The sequence below is a fragment of the Anomaloglossus baeobatrachus genome, chromosome 6, assembly GCF_048569485.1.
Source record: "Anomaloglossus baeobatrachus isolate aAnoBae1 chromosome 6, aAnoBae1.hap1, whole genome shotgun sequence".
Lineage (NCBI taxonomy): Eukaryota > Metazoa > Chordata > Amphibia > Anura > Aromobatidae > Anomaloglossus > Anomaloglossus baeobatrachus.
The window spans coordinates 488,636,582-488,656,579 of record NC_134358.1 but is presented as its reverse complement, the minus strand read 5'-3'; the positions used below and the strand labels follow the sequence as shown (position 1 = coordinate 488,656,579).

Here is a 19,998-nt window from a genome sequence, read left to right as displayed (position 1 = left end):
CAAGGATACTTTCAACCCACATTGACTTTACTGCATTTTTAGAAAATATCAGCAAAAAAATGCGTCATAAACACGGCATTTAACGTTCACATCACCAGCTTGGAGCTGATATCCTGCAATGCTTTCTGTCTGCAGCTCCAATGGCATCGTAGGCCGCAGGTGACAGTGTCACAGGGGTGATTGTTTGCCCCCTTATTTCCCATTATTTATGTATTTTTAGCACATGAGTGTCTATTGTAACTATTAGGGCTCATGCGCACGTAACTGCTGAATATTCTGCACCGATTTGACAGCACACGTGCGCTTCAAATCGTTGCAGAAACACTGCATAATGGATGCCATTTTTTCATAGAAAAAAGCCGATTTCATGCGCTCTGGCTGCTGCCCCCTCCATAGACAGAGTGGGAGCTGCATCCATAGCGCACGGAATAATTGACATGCTCATTTTATGAACGCACGGATTTGGGTCAACATGTTAGCATCCAAATCGCTGCGTTCAGAAAAGCAACGTGCGCACGTGTCATGCACAGTCTACATAGATTGTGTAGGGGACGCAGGACGCATGCATTTACACTGCAGTGCAATACGCAACGTAAATGCATGCAATTACGCAACATGCGCATGAGCCCTAAATCTAACTGATATTTAGCCTATAGGACACTACATCATGGCTAATGTCATTAATGAGACATGGATCAATGCCTTTAGTGTGTCAGCAATATCTTATATTTGGAAGTAAATACGAAAGGTCCATTTTGATGTAAAATATCTGCATATTTGAATGAAATGCACTAGACCCGCTGGTGTGGCATCAGGTACTGTTTTTCTTCCCACTTTATACTCCGTTTACTTTATGAGCATTGAAGCTTTAGATCTGGAATAATTAAAAGGAGAGCCGCTTTACCATTGGTTTAGAAAGCTCTGTACCCTCCCTGAGCACTTAAATAAAAGAGCTCATAATGATCAGGCTCAAGGATTTCATTGCCTGTGGAAACCCAGTGGGCTGCGTATGCAGAAAGCAATGATTATTCAGCTTGTCCTCTTCAAACAGCTGAGATTCAGAGAATGTTGGTGCAGTGACCCATACAATCCTGCATCCATCCTCATCTCTGCACAAAGCCATTGCTACATCCATTAACAATACAGAGGGACCCTCGGCTTTTAATGCTGGATAATTATTTTTTATTAAAGGGATGCGTAACTTGAAACCGATTTGGTGTAGATTTTCCAACCCTTTGTTCCCTGAACGCAGCTCTTTTGGGGTGGAGAGGATGACTTTAGTGCTTATCAATGGGATTACACAATATGAAAAATGGCTGCCCCAATGATAGAGATCAACGAGATTGTCTAGAATTAGAAGGATATGTCTGCTGTCTCCCAAAATTAGAGCTACATCTGTCTATGGATTGCCTTTGACGTTGCAGCTCAACTCCATTGAAATGAACGAGGCTAGGCTGCAGTACCATACACAAGATGTAGGCAGCAACGGCGCCATTGTCATGAAGCTGCCAGGTTTATTCATGGATAGCCCCTTTACACTATGATATGAAAAGGAAAAGGGTTTTTAGCAAAGTGTGGACAATAAATTACCATTTTTAATATCCTGAATTAATTAAATGTGATCTCTTCTATCTTTCCACTCTCAGACGTCCGTACCAGTCGATGGAGAATGAGTAATACTATAATTGCTAGTGTATAAAATTGTGCGGCATTGTGTAACAGCCGGCTACAGGTTCGTGCTTCTTGTATGGGATGCTGCCCTGTTACATAATGGAAAATACGTGGATGTTTCATGTCTAGGACATATGATTATTTGTATATAGTAAAAGCCAATTGTTAATTCTACTTTGTTTTTCCAAATTCTGCTAAATGGCTTATATAAAATTCATGTACACAGAATTCTAACATGACTTTTAAAGGGTTTGTCCATTTATATATACCGGTCTACCCACAGCATAGCTAGGGCATGCCACCGCCTACAATTGATAGATTTATTTAAAAACATAAAGTTTGGATTCTCGTTGCTGATTTTTAGTACCGTAGGTGTGCCTCAACACCGCTGGTATTCTGGGCATCTTCAAGCTTAAGGGTTATTCCCATCTCCAAGATCCTATCCCAATATGTAGTAGGTGTAATAATAATAATATTAGAAAATATCTCCAATTAGAAATGTAGTATAGTTCTCCTAATCAAGCCATGTCTCTTACCTCATGTTTAGGGTATTGCACGACCATAGTTGTGACCACACATACAGTGACAGCTAGTTAGTTGCTAGTGATCATAACCATGGATACGTAAGATCCTGAAATGCCCTGAACATGAGGTAAGCGACATTGAATCAGAAGAACTATACTACATTTCTAATTGAAGGTATATGCTATTATTATTATTATTATTATTATTATTATTACTACAACTACTACATATTGGGAAAGGATCTTGGAGATGAGAATACCCCTTTAAGGTGAATCTGTCACCAGATTTTTTTGCCACTCAATCCAAGAGTGAAAGCCTGATTCCAATTATGTGTTTCTTACTGGGCTGCTTGCTATAATTTTAGTAAAATCTGTGCTTTATCAGCCGGAGATTATCACTAGAGGAACAGTAAACCTTCTGCCATATAGTCCGCCACATTAATGAGCTCTGTTTTACCCTGCCCCACCACAGATTGGCAGCTTTCTGCCTATGCAGTGTACATAGAAAGTTGTTAGTTAGTGGTGTGGGCAGTTAGTTATAGAGAGCTCAACATGCAGAGAACTGGTAGATCTACAGCAGATAAAACTAGGATTTTATCAAAACTACAGCAAGCAGCCCAGTAAGTGATACACTGATAGAATCTGGGTCCTTGCCATTAGCTCTCAGGTGGCATAGCCCATGGGTCCCCAACTCCAGTCCTCAAGGGCCGCCAACAGTGCATGTTTTCAGGATTTCCTTAGTATTGCACATGTGATAATTTAATCACCTGCACAGTTGATGATTCATGACCCATGCAATGCTAAGGAAATCCTGAAAACATGCACTGTTGGCGGCCCTCGAGGACTGGAGTTGGGGAACTCTGGCATAGCCAAAACCAGGTGACAAGATTCCCTTCCCGTTCAATAGATGACATAAAGGATGCCCATTGGTTATTTATATATTGAATTAACTTATTTTTTATTTTATCCTTCAAAAAGTACAATCTGCAAATGGAATTGACGCAATTAAATACATTTTAGGAAAAACTAAACCTCATTCGAATGTGTGGGTCCTGTGACTTTTATTTTTCTTTATATGCTGTCTAAAGAAAAAAAAAACCTAAAACCTGACAGCTGGACATAGCTCATAGATCTATAATATATTTCCTAATCTAATACATTTAGGTTTTTTTGAGAGACAAATTGTTCCGATCAAGGAAAAAAATGTGCAAAAGATGACAGTGTGTGCAATGTACAGTGAAGGCACAAATGGGATGGAGAGGAGTGCAGACTGAGCCGATAAACGCGTATAGATTATAGGAAGCTGTGTAACTGCTGTGTAAAGAAGGAAGCTTGCCTATAAGAAGCTGATGTATCCTCAATGATTTTCCTAATATCACTCCTATCATTTCATCCAACCAGGAGGAAGAAGCAACTACTGTGCAAGTGAGAGAGCAAGACCAAGATGTCCTGGTGCTTAGGAAAGTGTCGTCAGAGCGGCCAGCCTCCACAGCAGGGAGTGGCGAGCGTGATTGGAGGTAAGAGTTTTTCCTCTAGGCACACAGATACACACATCCAGACAAGCACAGGCTGGCTGCGGAGCTCAGCTGCCAGATGGATTTAGCCAGCACAGGCAGAGCTGGTTTGGGAATACACCGCACGTTATAGGGGATGCCCTTTGTCAGTCACACACCACAATGGGAAGTTCGAAGCTGAGGGTGCTTGATGCCCATATGGATGTGAAGCCATCAGCAGCTTTTACCGTCAGGGAGCTTCCTTTGCCTACATTTGATGTGCCTTATTTTAAATACATTGATGAGGAAGATGATGAGGATGAATGGAGCAGTCGCTCGCAGTCGTCTAACGAGGATGACTCTGTGGACTCTCTGCTTTCTGATAGGTACATGGTGGTATCTGGGACACCGGAGAAGATTTTGGAGCATCTCCTGAATGACTTACACCTGGACGATGTACAAGACAAAGAGACAGGTATGAGAAAGAAAACAGATGTGGGTTCCTTGCCTGTGAACAGATGCCAAGTACCAGAAAGCTTTGCATGCTACATTGTGGTGACTTTTTCTTTTCCAAACCACAGTCAATAAAAGAGGAACTTTAGATGTCAACATAACCTCATATTACACCAGACTTATTACAGAGTGGGGGGTACGGTCATGATGCAAATGCTCCTTAAGTTGGTATTTTGTATTGGAGGTGTCCGACCACATAAGGTTCAAAATGTAAAAGCTGTCAGCTGCTTCAGAACATCTTAAGTCATCAATTTGGCATTTATTAGTTCTGTATATAGCAATGGTTGTAGAGTCCACCGGCCATGTGGAGTGTGTTTTGGGCTCCTCTATTGCCTCTGTCTACGATTTGTCTGTTAACCCTTACTTACCCAGGCTTGCAAGTGTCACATATGGCGCACGCCACGCTGGGGTCTGTCACTTGTTATTCAGTTCATTAGCGCTATCAATTATGTTCAGCAATTTAGCCAGTGGCAATAGAGAAAGTGAAGAATCACATGTTTTGAGTCATTTCATTATCTGGTATATTATATCTGGATTGTCTGGCATCTGTGATTGGTGTATCGCTTGCTGTTCCTGCTCGAGACTTTGAAAGGCTAAAAGATCACCCCGGGAGCATCTCGTGACTAGTGGAAAGCTAATTAGAAACTGAGCTGGGCGCTTTTTAAAGTTTAACCAAGTAGGAGGCAAAACTTTCATTAGTTCAGTAGAAAGAGTCTTACCCTGCAGCCAAGTCTCCCCTACTGATGTCAGAGAGATTTCTCAGCATCCTCGTGACGCGTGCTACCATAACAGTGACAACAAGAACTAAACAAGCTGAATTATTCATTGGCGTCTTTTGTACAGTAATCCCTGTATGCATTGCGTTTGATCATCACTAATGTCCCAGACACATCCAGCATATCTGTTTCTAATTCATAGTCTCTCCATATTGCCAGTATGTCAAGGTTATTGTTGTTTCTGTTATTCCATCATTTTGGGATTCAGGTATGATCACACCTTCAGAAATAATGAAAGACGTCTATTTTGGAAGCCAAGGGTGACGTGCATTATCCTTTATGGTCCATTGTTTAGTGCAGGCTATCTCAGGAGAAGACATCCTCAAGTCTGCAGCATCTCGGTTCTGTGTTTCGAGTAGCGAGAGTAGAATTAGTGTTTATTTCATTATCATCAGTGTACAACACTGCAAAGGGACTTCAGCTCCTCACTGCCCCCTCCGCAACCAGATTTTAATGTTCCAGGCCTCGTCGTGTCTCATGACTGCAATAAAAAGACAGGCATCATAATGTCGTGTAATAATGACTATAAATCTCATTTAGCCATTTTTTGGATCCAAGAAAATAGCAATCAAGTGCCAGCTATTAACTTTCATTCTAATTTTGACTGTTTCTCATTTAGGATGTTAATGACTTCCATGAATAGCACTGTGGAGCTTCAGGAAAGGTTCCTTGTTTGGGTGCAGGAGCCTGTAAAGGATTTTTTTTTTGTAGGGGGGTTGAGACTAGAAATGGCCATCTGAAGACATGTAGATGAGATGCACGGACAGCCTTCCCTGTCCCCTTGTGGGAAATAATGGGTCAAGTCACCGCTGAGAGCGTTCAACCATCTATCCACATTCCTGATTGAGATTGAGTGGCTGTGAATATTCAAATTGAATTACTCCACTAAATTACCACCTCAAGCCTTCCTGTGACCGCCAGTGTTACTGGTGATCACTCATCCTACTGTAAGACCTCACTAAATCTATTAGACATGGTGTCTTGAGAAATGGCAGAAGAAAATTCTCTTTTTACATGAAAGTAAACAAAGCGCAGGTAAAAATGCTGAGTCAGCAACAATGAAATCTAGAACAGAAGCCGATAGGACTATTGGGGAGAGTTATTTATGTGAGCAGCTGCATAGTGTAGAGAGTTATTGACCGTGAGAATGATAGAAGTCCTTAGTGTCAGCATAGTCTTCATATGTTACTAATTAACTGCGTGCGAGGTGGAGTGGTAAAGTATGATTAGCTACTAGATCATCTCTGTCCATTCTTCAGCTTTTATCCAGATTACTAATTTAAAAATAAAAAAAAGAAAAATACACTGATCTTGTTTAGTTGGATAAATTAAGGGGAATGTCTCATTAGTTTTTAAAAAGGGCACAGCTCCAGATTTCCAGTTTCCTGCTTGCTGGGGGTAGTACGCTCCTGATTGACAGTCCGGACCAATGGTATTGTTAGGCCCCTTTCACACATTAGTTTTTTGCCTTCAGTCGCAATCTGTTGGCTCAACAGATCCATCGCAGATTGTGTAAAAACTGATGCAACAGATCCATCAAAAAAACGGGATTAGTCGCATCAGTTTTTTCAGCCCAACAGTGTTTTTACACCCCATCTGATCATGCTCAGTTTAAAAAAAAACGGAATCCGTTGCTGGATTCCGTCATTTGATGGATTACGACGGATCTTACGCCCATTGGCTTCTATTATACCAAACAACGGACGTCGACGGATCAGTTTTTTCAATGTGGACAAAAAAACATTACTTTGTCCGTTGTCTCCGTCCTACAGACAAAGAATTTTCAATGGATCCATCAACGGATGAAACGTGAGGCCTTCTGTCGCAATCCGTCGCTAATACAAGTCTATGAGAAAAAACGGATCCAGTGGCATCAGTCGCTGGATCCGTTTTTTTCAAAATTCGACAGATTGTGACTGATGGCAAAAAAAGGTGTGAAAGGGGCTCACTGCTGGCTTAAACTGTGTACTATCCTGTGCTGCAAGCAAAGGCAGCTTTGTCCTTGCAGGAGCGCAGGGTATTAACACTGGGCAGATTGAGCAAACTGTCCAAACATTCAGACCAGCACTTGCAGGCTCAATAGAAAAGACCTTGTAAGCACTGCACTCATTGTCTGGGAGACTGGCCTCTGCTGATAGACTGCAGAGGTGGCCAGTACCTTACAAAACAAGCAATGAATATAGTTAAACAGAGAGTAGTTTCAATAAGAAGGAAATTGCAAAATTGCTTGTTTTTACAATTTTACCCTTTAAAGAACCAGGAATTGTCTAGTTGGGTCTAAAGGTACCGTGACACTTAGCGACGCTCCAGCGATCCCACCAGCGATGTGACCTGGCAGGGATCGCTGGTGAGCTGTCAAACAGTCAGATCTCCACAGCGATCAGAGATCAGCCACCAGCGACCTGTGTAACGACGCTGTGCTTCGTAACCATGGTACACATCGGGTTACTAAGCAAAGCGCTTTTGCTTATAGTTACCTGATGTGTACCTTGGCTATGTGTGCAGGGAGCCGGCTTCTTGAAGCTGCGGACACTGGTAACCAAGGTAAATATCGGGTAACCAAGGAAAGCCTTTGCTTGGTTACCCAATGTGTACCTTGGTTACCAGCGTCCACAGAAGCCTGCTCCCTGCACATTCAGATCGTTGCTTTTCTCGCTGTCACACACAGCGATGTGTGCTTCACGGCGGGAGAGCAACGACCAAAAAATGGTCCAGGACATTCAGCAACAACCAGCGACCTCACAGCAGGGTCTAGGTCGTTGCTGGATGTCACACACAGCGACATCGCTAGCAAGATCACTGTTGCATCACAAAAACCGTGACTCAGCAGCGATGTCGCTAGCGATGTTGCTTAGTGAGACGTGGCCTTAACCCATCTAAGGTTGTAAAATTAGATGTCAACAACTTTAACTAAATTCACTGGCAGTACCGCAAAAAGAATACTGGTTCAGGTCACAATGTGGTGACATCCACCCATCAAAGATAATGTGTATCATAAAATGATGTAGACGCCTCTATTTCACGCCATCCATTTTATTGTTATTTTAACAGAGTTTGTTGGAAAGGATTTTAGGGTAATTCTCACTCCAAGATTTTGAGGCTGAAAAGTCTGATATGTTCTCAATAGAAATCTGTCTCAGGAATCCAAGTGATGAGTTTTCCAGATATGACACTATTTTTGAAGTGGGCTTTTTCCCACACTTTTTATTTTGCAAACTTTTGTGTTGACAGTACTAAGTTTGGAATGGATTCCACAAGAAATCCACATCAAAGACTGAGATGTCAATGATTTTTTTTTTTCCCAAGGCATGGGTTTTGAAACCTCTTTAGGAAACAAATGTACAAAAAACCTATCTGTATAGAAAGCCAAGTGAATTCCCCATTCACATCCGTTATTTGTAACAGTTTTTGAAGCGGATTTGCATCAGTATCCACGTCAAACCTTTCAGTGAACATGCCCATCGAGCGGATTCTGCTCCAAAATCTGCTTCAAATGCAATTTAAATAGGTTTACTATTCCTTTAAAGGGAAAACAGCATTGCTGTTTGTACAGTGATTTTTTTTTTTCTGAAACTGTTTTAAAAACTGTGCGTCAGAGAAAGAAAAGTTACATGAAAATTCCCAATAGGCAGTTTGTGAAAAGAACGAGTGGGGAAAAAGGCAGCTTTAAAAAAACAAACAAACAAAAAAAATCACATCAGAACTGAAAAACTCATATATTTCTGATGTGGATTTCTCTTAAAATGACATTGGTCTTTACCACCTTAAAAGAAACTATGAGAACATGCGCTTATAGGTAAGATGTACTCTATGATTTCTGATACCTCACTTCCAGGGTCCTTGATAAAATATAGCCCCTAATTGATATATGAATTTGTATTATTGATTATTGGGACGCCTGCATCTACTGCATACAACATGGAACATGAATTCTTATTTGTGTCAGAGTAGGCAGATTGTATTCCAAGAGCATCATAGTGGTATGATACTCTTGGAATACAGATGTAATAAAAACTGACTGTTCCAATTGTATTATACACATGGTTTTTGTTAATGTACAGATATAAACTATATAGGTAATTCACGGCATTTGTCAATTGGTTATTTCCTTTTTCGAATCAGGACATTGTGAGGGGAACTTTAGCTAAAGATAAAAAACTATTTCCAGAGGCCCCACATATTGTAGCCACAGGCCCATTTGTTATTATTATTATCATTATTATTATTATTATTATTATTAATAATAATAATAATAATAATAATAGGAATTTAATTCTAGATATTTGACCATTCCCAACAAAAGCAACAGGATCCTCCTATATTTATGTAATATGAATGGTCAACTTAAACAGTGTTGTTCATTACTCTGACAACCCCTTCGCAATCCGGATGTTTCCCCCTTTTTATAACAGTAAAATGTATACACCTCTTTCTGGTGGTGTTCTCATTGTCTGTCCCGGGATCGCGCACCAGTGTGAAGTCACGCGGTCCCTGCAGCCAATCCGTGGCTGCTTCCCTCTCCCCGCCATGAGACATATCACATGTATACGGAGGAAGAGAGAGAGCAGCAGTGCTCAATTCTTCCAGATGTAAGCAGTTTGTCCAAACAAAGTACATTTTCATCAGCAGATCTTGGAATTAAAATAAGTTTCACAATTGGATGGGTTGAAAAAAAATGTTTCTGGGCTGATATCTTATAAATTTACCATTGCTAGATACTTTGTAATGGCTGTTTCTGACCATGCTGGAGCATAGTCAGCACATATCACAGCTTCTGGCCAGGGGAGTAAGAAAGAGAGTATACAGACAGGACAGCATGTGAGGTAAAACATTTCCCTGCCTGTTTTATCACAGGAGTGCTTCTGCCACACCTCTAGTCTTCTGAGCTCATCCTAACTGCCATATGAGCTTAGTGACAACCGGAGCTCTTATTTATAAAGCGCCCAGGGGACTAGAGACGCGACAGAAACACTCACTCCTGTGATAAGGGCAGGGAAAGCAGATGCAAGTTACTGCGAGTTACAGACAAGTTGCACAAATGTTTTTGTCATTCGACTTTTAAGAGAATTGTTGCTGTGTCACACATGTCTGCATGGAGCCCCAACTTTAGACTCCATGAGGTCATAGTTTTCTAGGTATCTCTGCTAGAGAGCAAGGTTATGCAAGTCAATAGGGTCGCATTACAATCCAAAGGTACTGCAACGTGCAACAAGCAAGCTGCAGAAATCCAATTAGGTTAAACTTTTTGCCACTTATCCCAGTTTCCTTGATGTTACATTGTGCCCTCATTGACTTGTATTGCACTTCGATGCAGCAGCGACACCTAGCAAGCCTAAAGGTACCTGACCTTTTGTCAAGGCCAAAGTCGCCATGTAGCCCCTGCCATACACAATCCGAACAATAAAGAAGAGAACTGGAAGGTGGGGATAGGAGTTTGTCATTTTACAATATAGTGCAGATGTGAGATTTGGGGTCTGTGGAAAGGTTTGTAATTACTGTCAGTAGAATTAAAGACAAGAATGTACTGCTTTATTCACCACAAAATTTCTAATTAAAGCTTGAGAAAGTTCTGAAGATTGAAGTAGAACGTTTATGACTTGAACCCACTTTATTGACAAGCTCTTTTCTAAAACTAGCACTCCTCGATTAAATGGACCATGACCCTTCTCTTTTTTATTATTTTATACTATTTTTATTGTTTTTCTGGTAATTCTATACAAAATAACAGATGACACTACATGGACTACACAAATAATAGACTGAAAAGCAAATTTACATTAAAGTAACTTTATTCCTGACTATTTTATTAATGGGTCATCCAGTAGGATTTTCATATATAAAGTAAAGCCGGTGCTATACTGGCTCTAGGAGGCTGAATGTAAGCATACTTTTTGTTCTGAGATTGGAGGTTTTATTTCAGAAATATGTGCAAGTAAAGTTCTAGCAATGCACTGCTATTTGATTGACAGGTGCAACAGGGAGGGAATATGTGGGACAGGTTTTGTTATCTATTCCTCCCCTTGTCTGCCTGGCCTTCCTCCCTCTGTCGCCTTCATAGACGTTAATTTCGGCGCAGGCTGACAGACCAGGGCAAGAATAGATAGCAAGACCCGACCCACATATTCCTTTCCTGTTGCACCTGTCAATCAAATAGCAGTGCATTGTTGGAACTTTCCTTGCTCATATTTCGGAAAAAAAACAACCAATCTCAGAACAAAAGCTATGCTTACATTCAGCATCCTAGCGCCAGTATATCACTGGCTTTACTTTACATATGAAAAGCCTGATGGTTGGTTCCCTTTAAGCACAGAATATTCTCCAGAGCTGTAACTCCATTAGTTTATATTTTCGTGGATTTTATGCTATTAATGTATCAAATCAGAACTAGTCGGGAAGGCATATATGGCACACTTCAGACAATCATTCACTAAAGGTCTCGAGGTACTGTACTAGAGAATATGTTGCCATTTTATTCCATCAGGTCCTTGTGAAATGTCTGGGAGTTTTTGCTTCTGGACTAAAATGCATTTGGAAATGGACAGGGAGATGAGAATATATTTGACATTCATGGTACAATGGATTGAGGCAACCAGTCGTTCCACATTAACCTTACGTTCCCTGTATACTCCAGCAAGCCTGGCGGAAGAGTTTGCTCTGTCTAACCCTTAGCATATTATCACATTTCCTATGATTTATCTGTAGCATTCTGTCAGTCACTACCGGACAAGTCACCCGATCAGTAAGTCATCTTGTATTGTCAAGTTGCATTGGCCTCAAACATGAGGCGTTGTATTAGTAAAGATGCTTCTGGTCAGCAGCTCTAAGCTGTTTATCAATTCAGGCACATCAACTGCACAAGGTGACAACAAGCTTAGTGGGCTTCCTACCATTATATTTTTCACTGTGTCCTATTTTGCTGTAACTTGGACCATTAACTCTAAAAACACCACAAAACAAAATACAATATATGTATGGTTTATATTGCACTATGAAATGCAAACTAACATGGCTACGATAAGGTGGTCATAGCTGGTATGAGGGCGTAGTGCCCATAGCTCAGCAAACTCATCACGAGCGGCGGCAATTGTTACGCCATCAATCTTATTTCAGTAGGAACTGGAGTAAAATTTGTGGGGCGGTGTGCATGGCGGCGCACACCAGTTGTAAAATGCTCCCAACTTAATTTAGAGGCATGTGCCTCTTAGTCAATCAGAATCCTCACACTCCAACCCGCCACCTTTATCACGGCCAGTATGAAAATCAACTATCTAGATGAAACGGCACTTGTGTGTTGACAAGGGAGTGTCTTTGTGCACATGGCTTAAGATGTGCCACGACTTGCCAAAATTCTACTGAAATGTTGGTGCAAGTTACCGTTGTGGAGTAAAAGCCAACTAATAGGTGGTGCAATCTTAGGTTAAAGTATCAAAAGATACTTCAAAGCTATCAATATTTTGCAGTATATGGTGTAATTGATGGTCTCCTATGAAGTGCAGCCTGTGATTGCAGTTCTCATGGGTATTAAGATGGCAGCCATGAAGCCTTCTTATAAGTTTATTTTCAATAGCTCCAACCCTGTGAAATAATATTCCAGACATCTGCTTTAAGATTTCACTCAGGTTTATTTATATTCAAATTGTATTTCATTAAGTCAAACAATTTTTTGTTCTAAGTGGGAACTCTGTGCGACCCTGACATGTTATTCCATCTGACATTTTTGTAATAAAATGGAAGCTGGGTAGTAGCATTCTTCTGGTCAGTTGGATGTCAGACTGTGTAGTGATGCACCCTATTGGCAAGGCATTTAGTAGCGGCCATTTTTTCAGGAGGAGTAACTACTAGTGATGAGCGAGCACTATCATGCTCGGGTGCTCAATACTTGTAGCTAGTGATGAGCGAACACTACCATGCTCGGGTGCTCAGTACTTGTAACTAGTGATGAGTGAGCACTGTCATGCTCTGGTGCTCGATACTCATAATGACTAGTAATGAGTGATCACTACCATGCTTGGGTGTTCGATACTCGTAATGACTAGTGATGAGGAAGCACTACCATGCTCAGGTGCTCGGTACTCATTAAGAGCAGTCGGATGCTCGGATAGAAGAGACTCGACCATCCGAGTATAATGGAAGCCAACGGAGGACGTACTTGAGCATTTTTCAGGGAAATCTCCTGGAAAAATGCTGGAGTCCTCCATTGACTTCCAGTATACTTGGGTGCTCGAGACGCGGCCATCTGAGCGTCCGACTGCTCTTAACGAGTACCGAGCACCCGAGCACGGTAGTGCTTACTCATCACTAGTCATTATGAGTATTGAGCACCCGAGCAAGGTAGTTCTCGCTCATCACTAGTTACGAGTACAGAGCACCCGAGCTTGGTAGTGCTCACTCATCGCTAGTTACGAGTACTGAGCACCCGAGCATGGTAGTGCTCACTCATCACTAGTTACGAGTACTGAGCACCCGATCATGGTAGTGCTCACTCATCACTAGTTACGAGTACTGAGCACCTGAGCATGGTAGTGCTCGCTCATCACTAGTTACGAGTACTGAGCACCTGAGCATGGTAGTGCTCGCTCATCACTAGTTACGAGTACTGAGCACCCGAGCATGGTAGTGCTCGCTCATCACTAGTATCGAGTACCTGAGCATGGTAGTGCTGACTCATCACTAGTAACAACGAATTTCTAAGAAAAGATGCTCCAATTTTAGTTCATGATTAATGTAATACTTCCGAAGACTGACAAAAGAAATATGTGCTTATAAAGGAAGGTTAAGCATTTCCTGGATCTCTGTATACTTTGTCAGGCTGGATTTTTATACTCCGCTTGCCTAAATATGTAAATAGAAGATAAGAAAGCGCGTCCTCTGGGCAGTGCTGACTGCTTCGTCTGTATCATAACGACACCCCTAATTTATTTTTTATTGCCCTTTCGACGACTCTGCTCCTTTCTGGGCAATTTGTTCTTAGTTCCAAGTTTCTGCTACCGTCTTTTAGATTACCGCTATTTGCTCGACATTACTCCCAAGTCACTAATTGTTTTTTGTTTTTTTTTTACTTGCTGTCTAAATAATAATAGACCCAGGGCTCCCTGACATGAATAGTATAGTGGGCTTACACATAACGGGGTAATGATAGGAAATTGTTGGCTATTACAGTAAGTCATGCGTTAAACATGTTCCTGTGAAAGATGGACATCATTGTTTTTTAGTTATTTATACACAATAAGAATGTTTGGTTGCTGACGAAGTATAAAAAAAATAATAGTTTGTAAAATATCATGTAGGGTAAAATCGCTCAACTATTGCCATTGCCTCCCGTCATGTCATTGATTTCTATTTGTGCACTTTTATCGTAGTATTAGAATCGTTTGCCTTTTTTCACTGTCATTTGCAAGTATTTAGGTTATACTTATTGACATTTTGTCAAATGAGGAAATAATTGCCCAGAAGATTCCACAACCTGAATACTAATGTTTCATTGAAGAGCAGCCTGCTTTAATTCAGTGCCAAGAACTTCTTACATAAGACATGATTGTTTTTACTACACACCTTGAAAGCTGAAAAGTGCGGGCAGAGACCCAGCCAGAGCCTGTCAGACTTTGCGCTGTTACAAGCATTTTTCACTTTAGAACACTTTTTTTTTTTAATTTATACTTTTCTATCAGGAACTTGTACATAATAAAACCCTGTGTGCCACTGAACTTGAACATTTTGCATTCAAGTGAAAAAATTGTAAAAATAGTTTGTATTGTGTCTTGTTCTATTTTCACTAAAAGATTATATAAAGGTCTGTTCTATTTGCTTGGCATAAAAAAATGTATTACCCGAGCATATACAACCATAGCCAGTTGTACAGTGGTTAAAATAAGTATTTGATACACTGCTGATTTTGCAGTTTTTCCACCTACAAAGAATGGAGAAGTCTAATTTTTATTGTAGGTATTCTTCAACTGTGACAGACAGAATACCCTAAGAAAAGCCAGAAAATCCCATTGTATGATTTTAAAATAATTAATTTGCATGGAATAAGTTTTTCATACAATAGAAAAGCAGAACTTAATATTTGATACAGAAACCGTTCTTTGGAATTACAGAGGTCAGACTTTCCTGTAGTTCATGACCAAGTTTGCACACGTTGCAGCAGGGATTTTTTTTCCCACTCCTCCATGCAGATCTTCTCCAGATCTTTCAGGTTTCGAGGCCGTTACTGTGCAACATTGAGTTTGAGCTCCCTCCAAAGATTTTCTATTGGGTTCAGGTCTGAAGACTGGCTAGGCCACTCCAGGACATTGAAATGCTTCTTACGCAATTACTCCTTAGTTGGCCTGGTTGTGTGTTTCAGGTCATTGTCATGCTGGAAGACCAATCCACAACCCATCTTCAATGCTCTTACTGAGGGAAGGAGGTTGTTGGCCAAAACCTTGCAATATATGACCCCATCCATCCTCCCTTCAATACGGTGCAGTTGTCCTGTCCCCTTTGCAGAGATGCACCCCAAAGTATGATGTTTCCAAGCCCATGCTTTATGGTTGGGACCGTGTTCTAGGGGTTGTATTCATCCTTCTTCTTCCTCCAAGCATGGCGAGTGGAGTTGATATCAAAAAGTTCTATGTTGGTCTCATATGACCTTCTCCCATGCCTCCTCTGGATCGTCCAGATGGTCATTGGCGATCTTCAAACGGGCATGTAAATTTTGCTGTATAAGTGTAGCTGACGCATTTCAATACAGTGGCACAATGTTTTGTCAAACACCCAGTCTGTTCTACGCTATGTGTAGTTTGGGGTGAACATTATTTTTATTATTTATTGTGCATTGCTTATATAGTGTCATCATATTCTGCAGCGCTTTTACAGACATCATCACTGTCCCCATTGGGGCTCACAATCTACATTCCTGGTCAGTACATGTTCGAGAGTGTAGGAAGAAATCTGAGTACCTAGAGGAAACCCACACAAACTTCTTGCAAATGTTATTCTTTTTGAGATTTGAACCCAGGACCCCAGCGCTGCAAAGCAACATTGCTAACCACTGAGCCATTGATCTGCCCACATTAGAAACATTTCCCAACATGATTCTCAAATGTGCAAAAAAATTGTGTGTGAACCTAGCCTCATGTTTTAAAGACATGTTTTAGTGTGACAGATAACTACAAAGTGCTTAGCTGAGGTTTTACTTTTGAACAGAAAATATATGTTTACATAATTATTAGAAATGTCAGCAATGCACATTGCGTCTAGATAGTGTTGTGCTGAGCCTCCCGAAAAGACTGACAGGGAAATGAAAGCAATCAGTGGGACATCAGACAGTGCTGGACCAGCAGGGGGTCTGTTTCTAGGCTTTTTAATGCTTACACACAGAGATGTGCTCGCGTCTTATGTCAGAGAGGCAGGCAGCAGCCCTTTGTCCTCCCTTCCATTATACTGTGTGTGGTACATAGGAATACATATAACCTCCTCTGAAGAGGAATAGCCCAGATAATGGTAAAATCAGAGCTCCATTAGCAATGAACCAAACAATACACCCTTCTATTTTAGGCAAGGGCTACATGGCCACTTTGGCTATGACAGCTGTTTACTTGGTGCGGCTGCTACATTGGGGTTGCATTGTGACACCTGCACTATCGCAACTGCAACAAGCAAGTCACAAAAAGTCAGATTTGCTTGTCATGATAGTGTAGTTGACGCAACACAAACCCATTCACTTCTATAGCGGTGGCACGAAACGAGATTTTTTTGCCTTGTAGTCCTAGCTTTGTGAATGTTGACTTGGGCTCTATTCACAGCTATGTCCAGGGATTTCCTTCAACTTTTCCAAGATTCTAACAGCAAAAAAGTCTAGTCTATAGGATTCTCTACATAGCTGTTGAACAAGACATGGCCCGCACATCCAAAAATCATAGGTTGCTCTAGTACCACAAGCCAAAAATTTATAAAACTGAACACGAAGTTCTTAGTTTTCAGACTGTATGAAACCCGCTGTCACGTTACAGAAAACCTCTCTGTGGGTCCCTAACTCTTAATATTCTTAAAGGTGCGGCGTCATGTGCCAACCACCAGCGACAGTAGACCAGTGGGGTGGGCACCTATGCTGTTAGGTTTAGTACTCGCCCCACAGCCACAAAATCACAGCAATAATGGGTAACACACAGCCCCAAAATCTAGTGAAAGAAGCTAGGAGACTGCAAGAGGGGTCCTCCGATTTTTGCTTTTAATTCACAGCCTGAGAGTTTGTGCAATGTGAGTTTTTTGGCTCCTTTCACCAGGTGTTGGGGATGTGTGTTGGCCACTGTTGTTGTGATTTTGTGCCTGTGGGGCGGTGTGGCCTGCAGCCATGGGTGGACTCAGCCTTGCAGTATGCCTGCTGTGAGGCACCAAGTCGCATGCTCTGATGGTGCACTGTTGCTGTGGAGGTGGTTGGCGCATGAGGCCGCACCTTTAAAGCTATTAAAGCTTAGCGTCCCACTCAGAGGTTCGCTGTGACGTGGCAGTGGGATTCATACTGTTTGATTAGACTGTTAAGCTATGAACCTCATGTTCAGTATAAATTTTTGCCTAGCGACACTAGAGCAACGTGTGATTTTTGGATGTGCGGTCCATGTCTTTTTCTACAGCTATGACCTGCTATATGATTCTCACTACCAAAAATATATTGGAAACCAATGAACCCAATGAAGTCAATACTGGGTCCTTATTGTTACTGTATGGATACTTTCATAGACAGATTCATCCCGTTTTCATGACATTGAATGGTTTTGTTTAATTAATCATCCATTTTTATTATTATTTTATTTCTTCTACCCCTGTTCTTCTTCTTCGCCATTCGTTATGTATGTGAAATGTATGTATGTGACTAAGTTTTCTATTTTTGATAACTCAAGATCTCGTTGATGTTGCAGTTGGTTTGTAAAGTAGACCAGTACTAATTAATGGTTTTATAGGCACTAACTACTGCCAAAATCAGGCAATCTCTCCTGAATAATGCAATCTATTTCTCGTTATTAAATCTCTGGGCACTGTAGGATGTACCCTGTGGGCATGTTCATGAATACTCTTGCAGTGTCAGTGCCATTCCTTAGAGACTCCCGCCCTCACCTTGTGGTTTGATGTTTGTGTTTCTTTACAGATACCCTCCTGGATGACTTCCTTCTCACGTACACCGTCTTCATGACAACAGACGACTTGTGCCAAGCACTCCTCAGACAATATCCTTAATTAACTGGAACAGTCATGCCCCTGATTCCAAAGAATGAAAAGCAGATGCCTAACATTACAGGCAAATGGCATCTGGTAAATTGCTGTGAAAGGATACAACTGCCACATTAGTCTGTTCTGTGGTGGCTCCAGATTAGAATAGGATGAAGCATTGTTGATGAATAGGAATGGATATCTATAATCCAAGACACAAAGCAGCACGCTGTCATTTCCCTCAAGGTTACTGCCTAATAGTACCGTGTTAACACAATATGGCATGGCATTATTTGCCAAATCGCATCTAAATCATAGCAAACCTATCTGGCAATAGTGTTATTGTACTAGATGTCTCTAGTATTATCTACTGCGTGTTTATAACTTGATAATTAGCTGAAGGCTTTTTTCAGAACGCCTCACTGGAATAATTACTTATCATAGCCATTAAAAAAGTTGTCCAGATGGAGAATGTATTGGCCTGAGGGAACTGAACTCTTTATCCCGCGCTTCACACCACGTCCACCGTTGTTATATTATGATGAGGTACAGGATTGGATTATCATTGCCAGATTCAATTTAAAGGTACATTAAATTTAGAAATTAATATTCACATTAAACAAAGAATATAGGCATTCTCACTGGTGCTTAGTCTGAACCATTTTTTACATGATTGTGTCCAATAAAAATCCAGCAGAGAATATATTGTACAATCTCCCGCTGATTAGTCCATCTTGACTGACTGTAGCCCCATTCCCCTTCACAAGGTGGAGTTACTCACAGAGGTGCCCAACTGCTTAAGTTGTCTTCTAACCACTTACAAGAAAGGGAGGAGGAGGATATTGCATGGTGCCCTAGATACACAGGGAAGAAATAATTGGAATATTTTGCAGACAAAATAAGATCAAAGAAACAAAGATTAAGGGATGAATTGCTTGAATATTTTGTATTAGGGTACGTGACCATACTCAGGACCCGGTGCATCCTCGCCGCGACGGGTCCTGACCTACGGGACCATGAGTCTTCTCCACAGGAGAACGCAGAAGACCGCAGCTGCTGTTAATGGCATGATCCGGGCTTGGGCAGTTGCGGTCTCTCATCTGTTCACCCTGAGGAGGACGCTTGCGACTCCGCACCAAACAATTGACATACTGTGGCTCGGAAAGTCGCACTGCAGGCCAGTGTTTGCTACAGGTAAAACAAGCACAGTGGGCATGGGATTCTAGGAATCCCATCTATTTTGCTTGTACTGTACAACGCAGCATTTTGGACGCAGCTCAAGCATGCTGCGTCCAAAACGCTGTGAACATTGATCGTGGGCACATACTTTTATATTTTATTTTAAGAGATCCCCATTATAAAGGCACATATATACACACATGTATTGTATTTACAGAGACAGGAATTGGTAGTAATGTCTTCATATGTCCTATTCCATCAGTCACGATACTGCTCTGTGGCTCTACACAGGAGCAGAGATACTGCCTCTTACCTACCAGGCACCGCAGCTCTTCTTTTGATTAGCTGACCTTGTGCAGCATCATTGTAACGGTATGATGCACATAAGGCTGGCAAATCAGAAGAAGTCGCGGACACTGTCAGGTAAGAGAGCTGCTCTTCCACTCCCTTGTAGCAGCTGCAGACCACTGACGTGCCCTCTTGAATGGGACTGGCGGTCGATTTGCTCCCTCTCTCTCTCATACAGATATATGTTTAGGGTATAATTAGTGTTCTGATAAACGGAGTTTTCATATTGTCTATTCATGGAATATAGTCTTGCTTTTTTTAGGTGTGCATTATGTCTTTACTAAAAATGTATCTGACTTTCGACTA

At 41.3% G+C, this 19,998-nt stretch overlaps 1 protein-coding gene across 1 annotated transcript in view; it reads left to right on the top strand.

Annotated features, from left to right (window-relative positions):
* The window catches only part of RAPGEF5 (Rap guanine nucleotide exchange factor 5), a 421,998-nt gene that overhangs the window by 351,169 nt on the left and 50,831 nt on the right, over positions 1 to 19,998 (top strand). Inside the window, exons 10-12 of the mRNA XM_075315391.1 lie at positions 3,597 to 3,712; positions 4,075 to 4,163; positions 18,104 to 18,182. Of these exons, the coding sequence (XP_075171506.1) occupies positions 3,597 to 3,712; positions 4,075 to 4,163; positions 18,104 to 18,182 (284 nt within the window). The remainder of the gene's footprint in view (positions 1 to 3,596; positions 3,713 to 4,074; positions 4,164 to 18,103; positions 18,183 to 19,998) is intronic.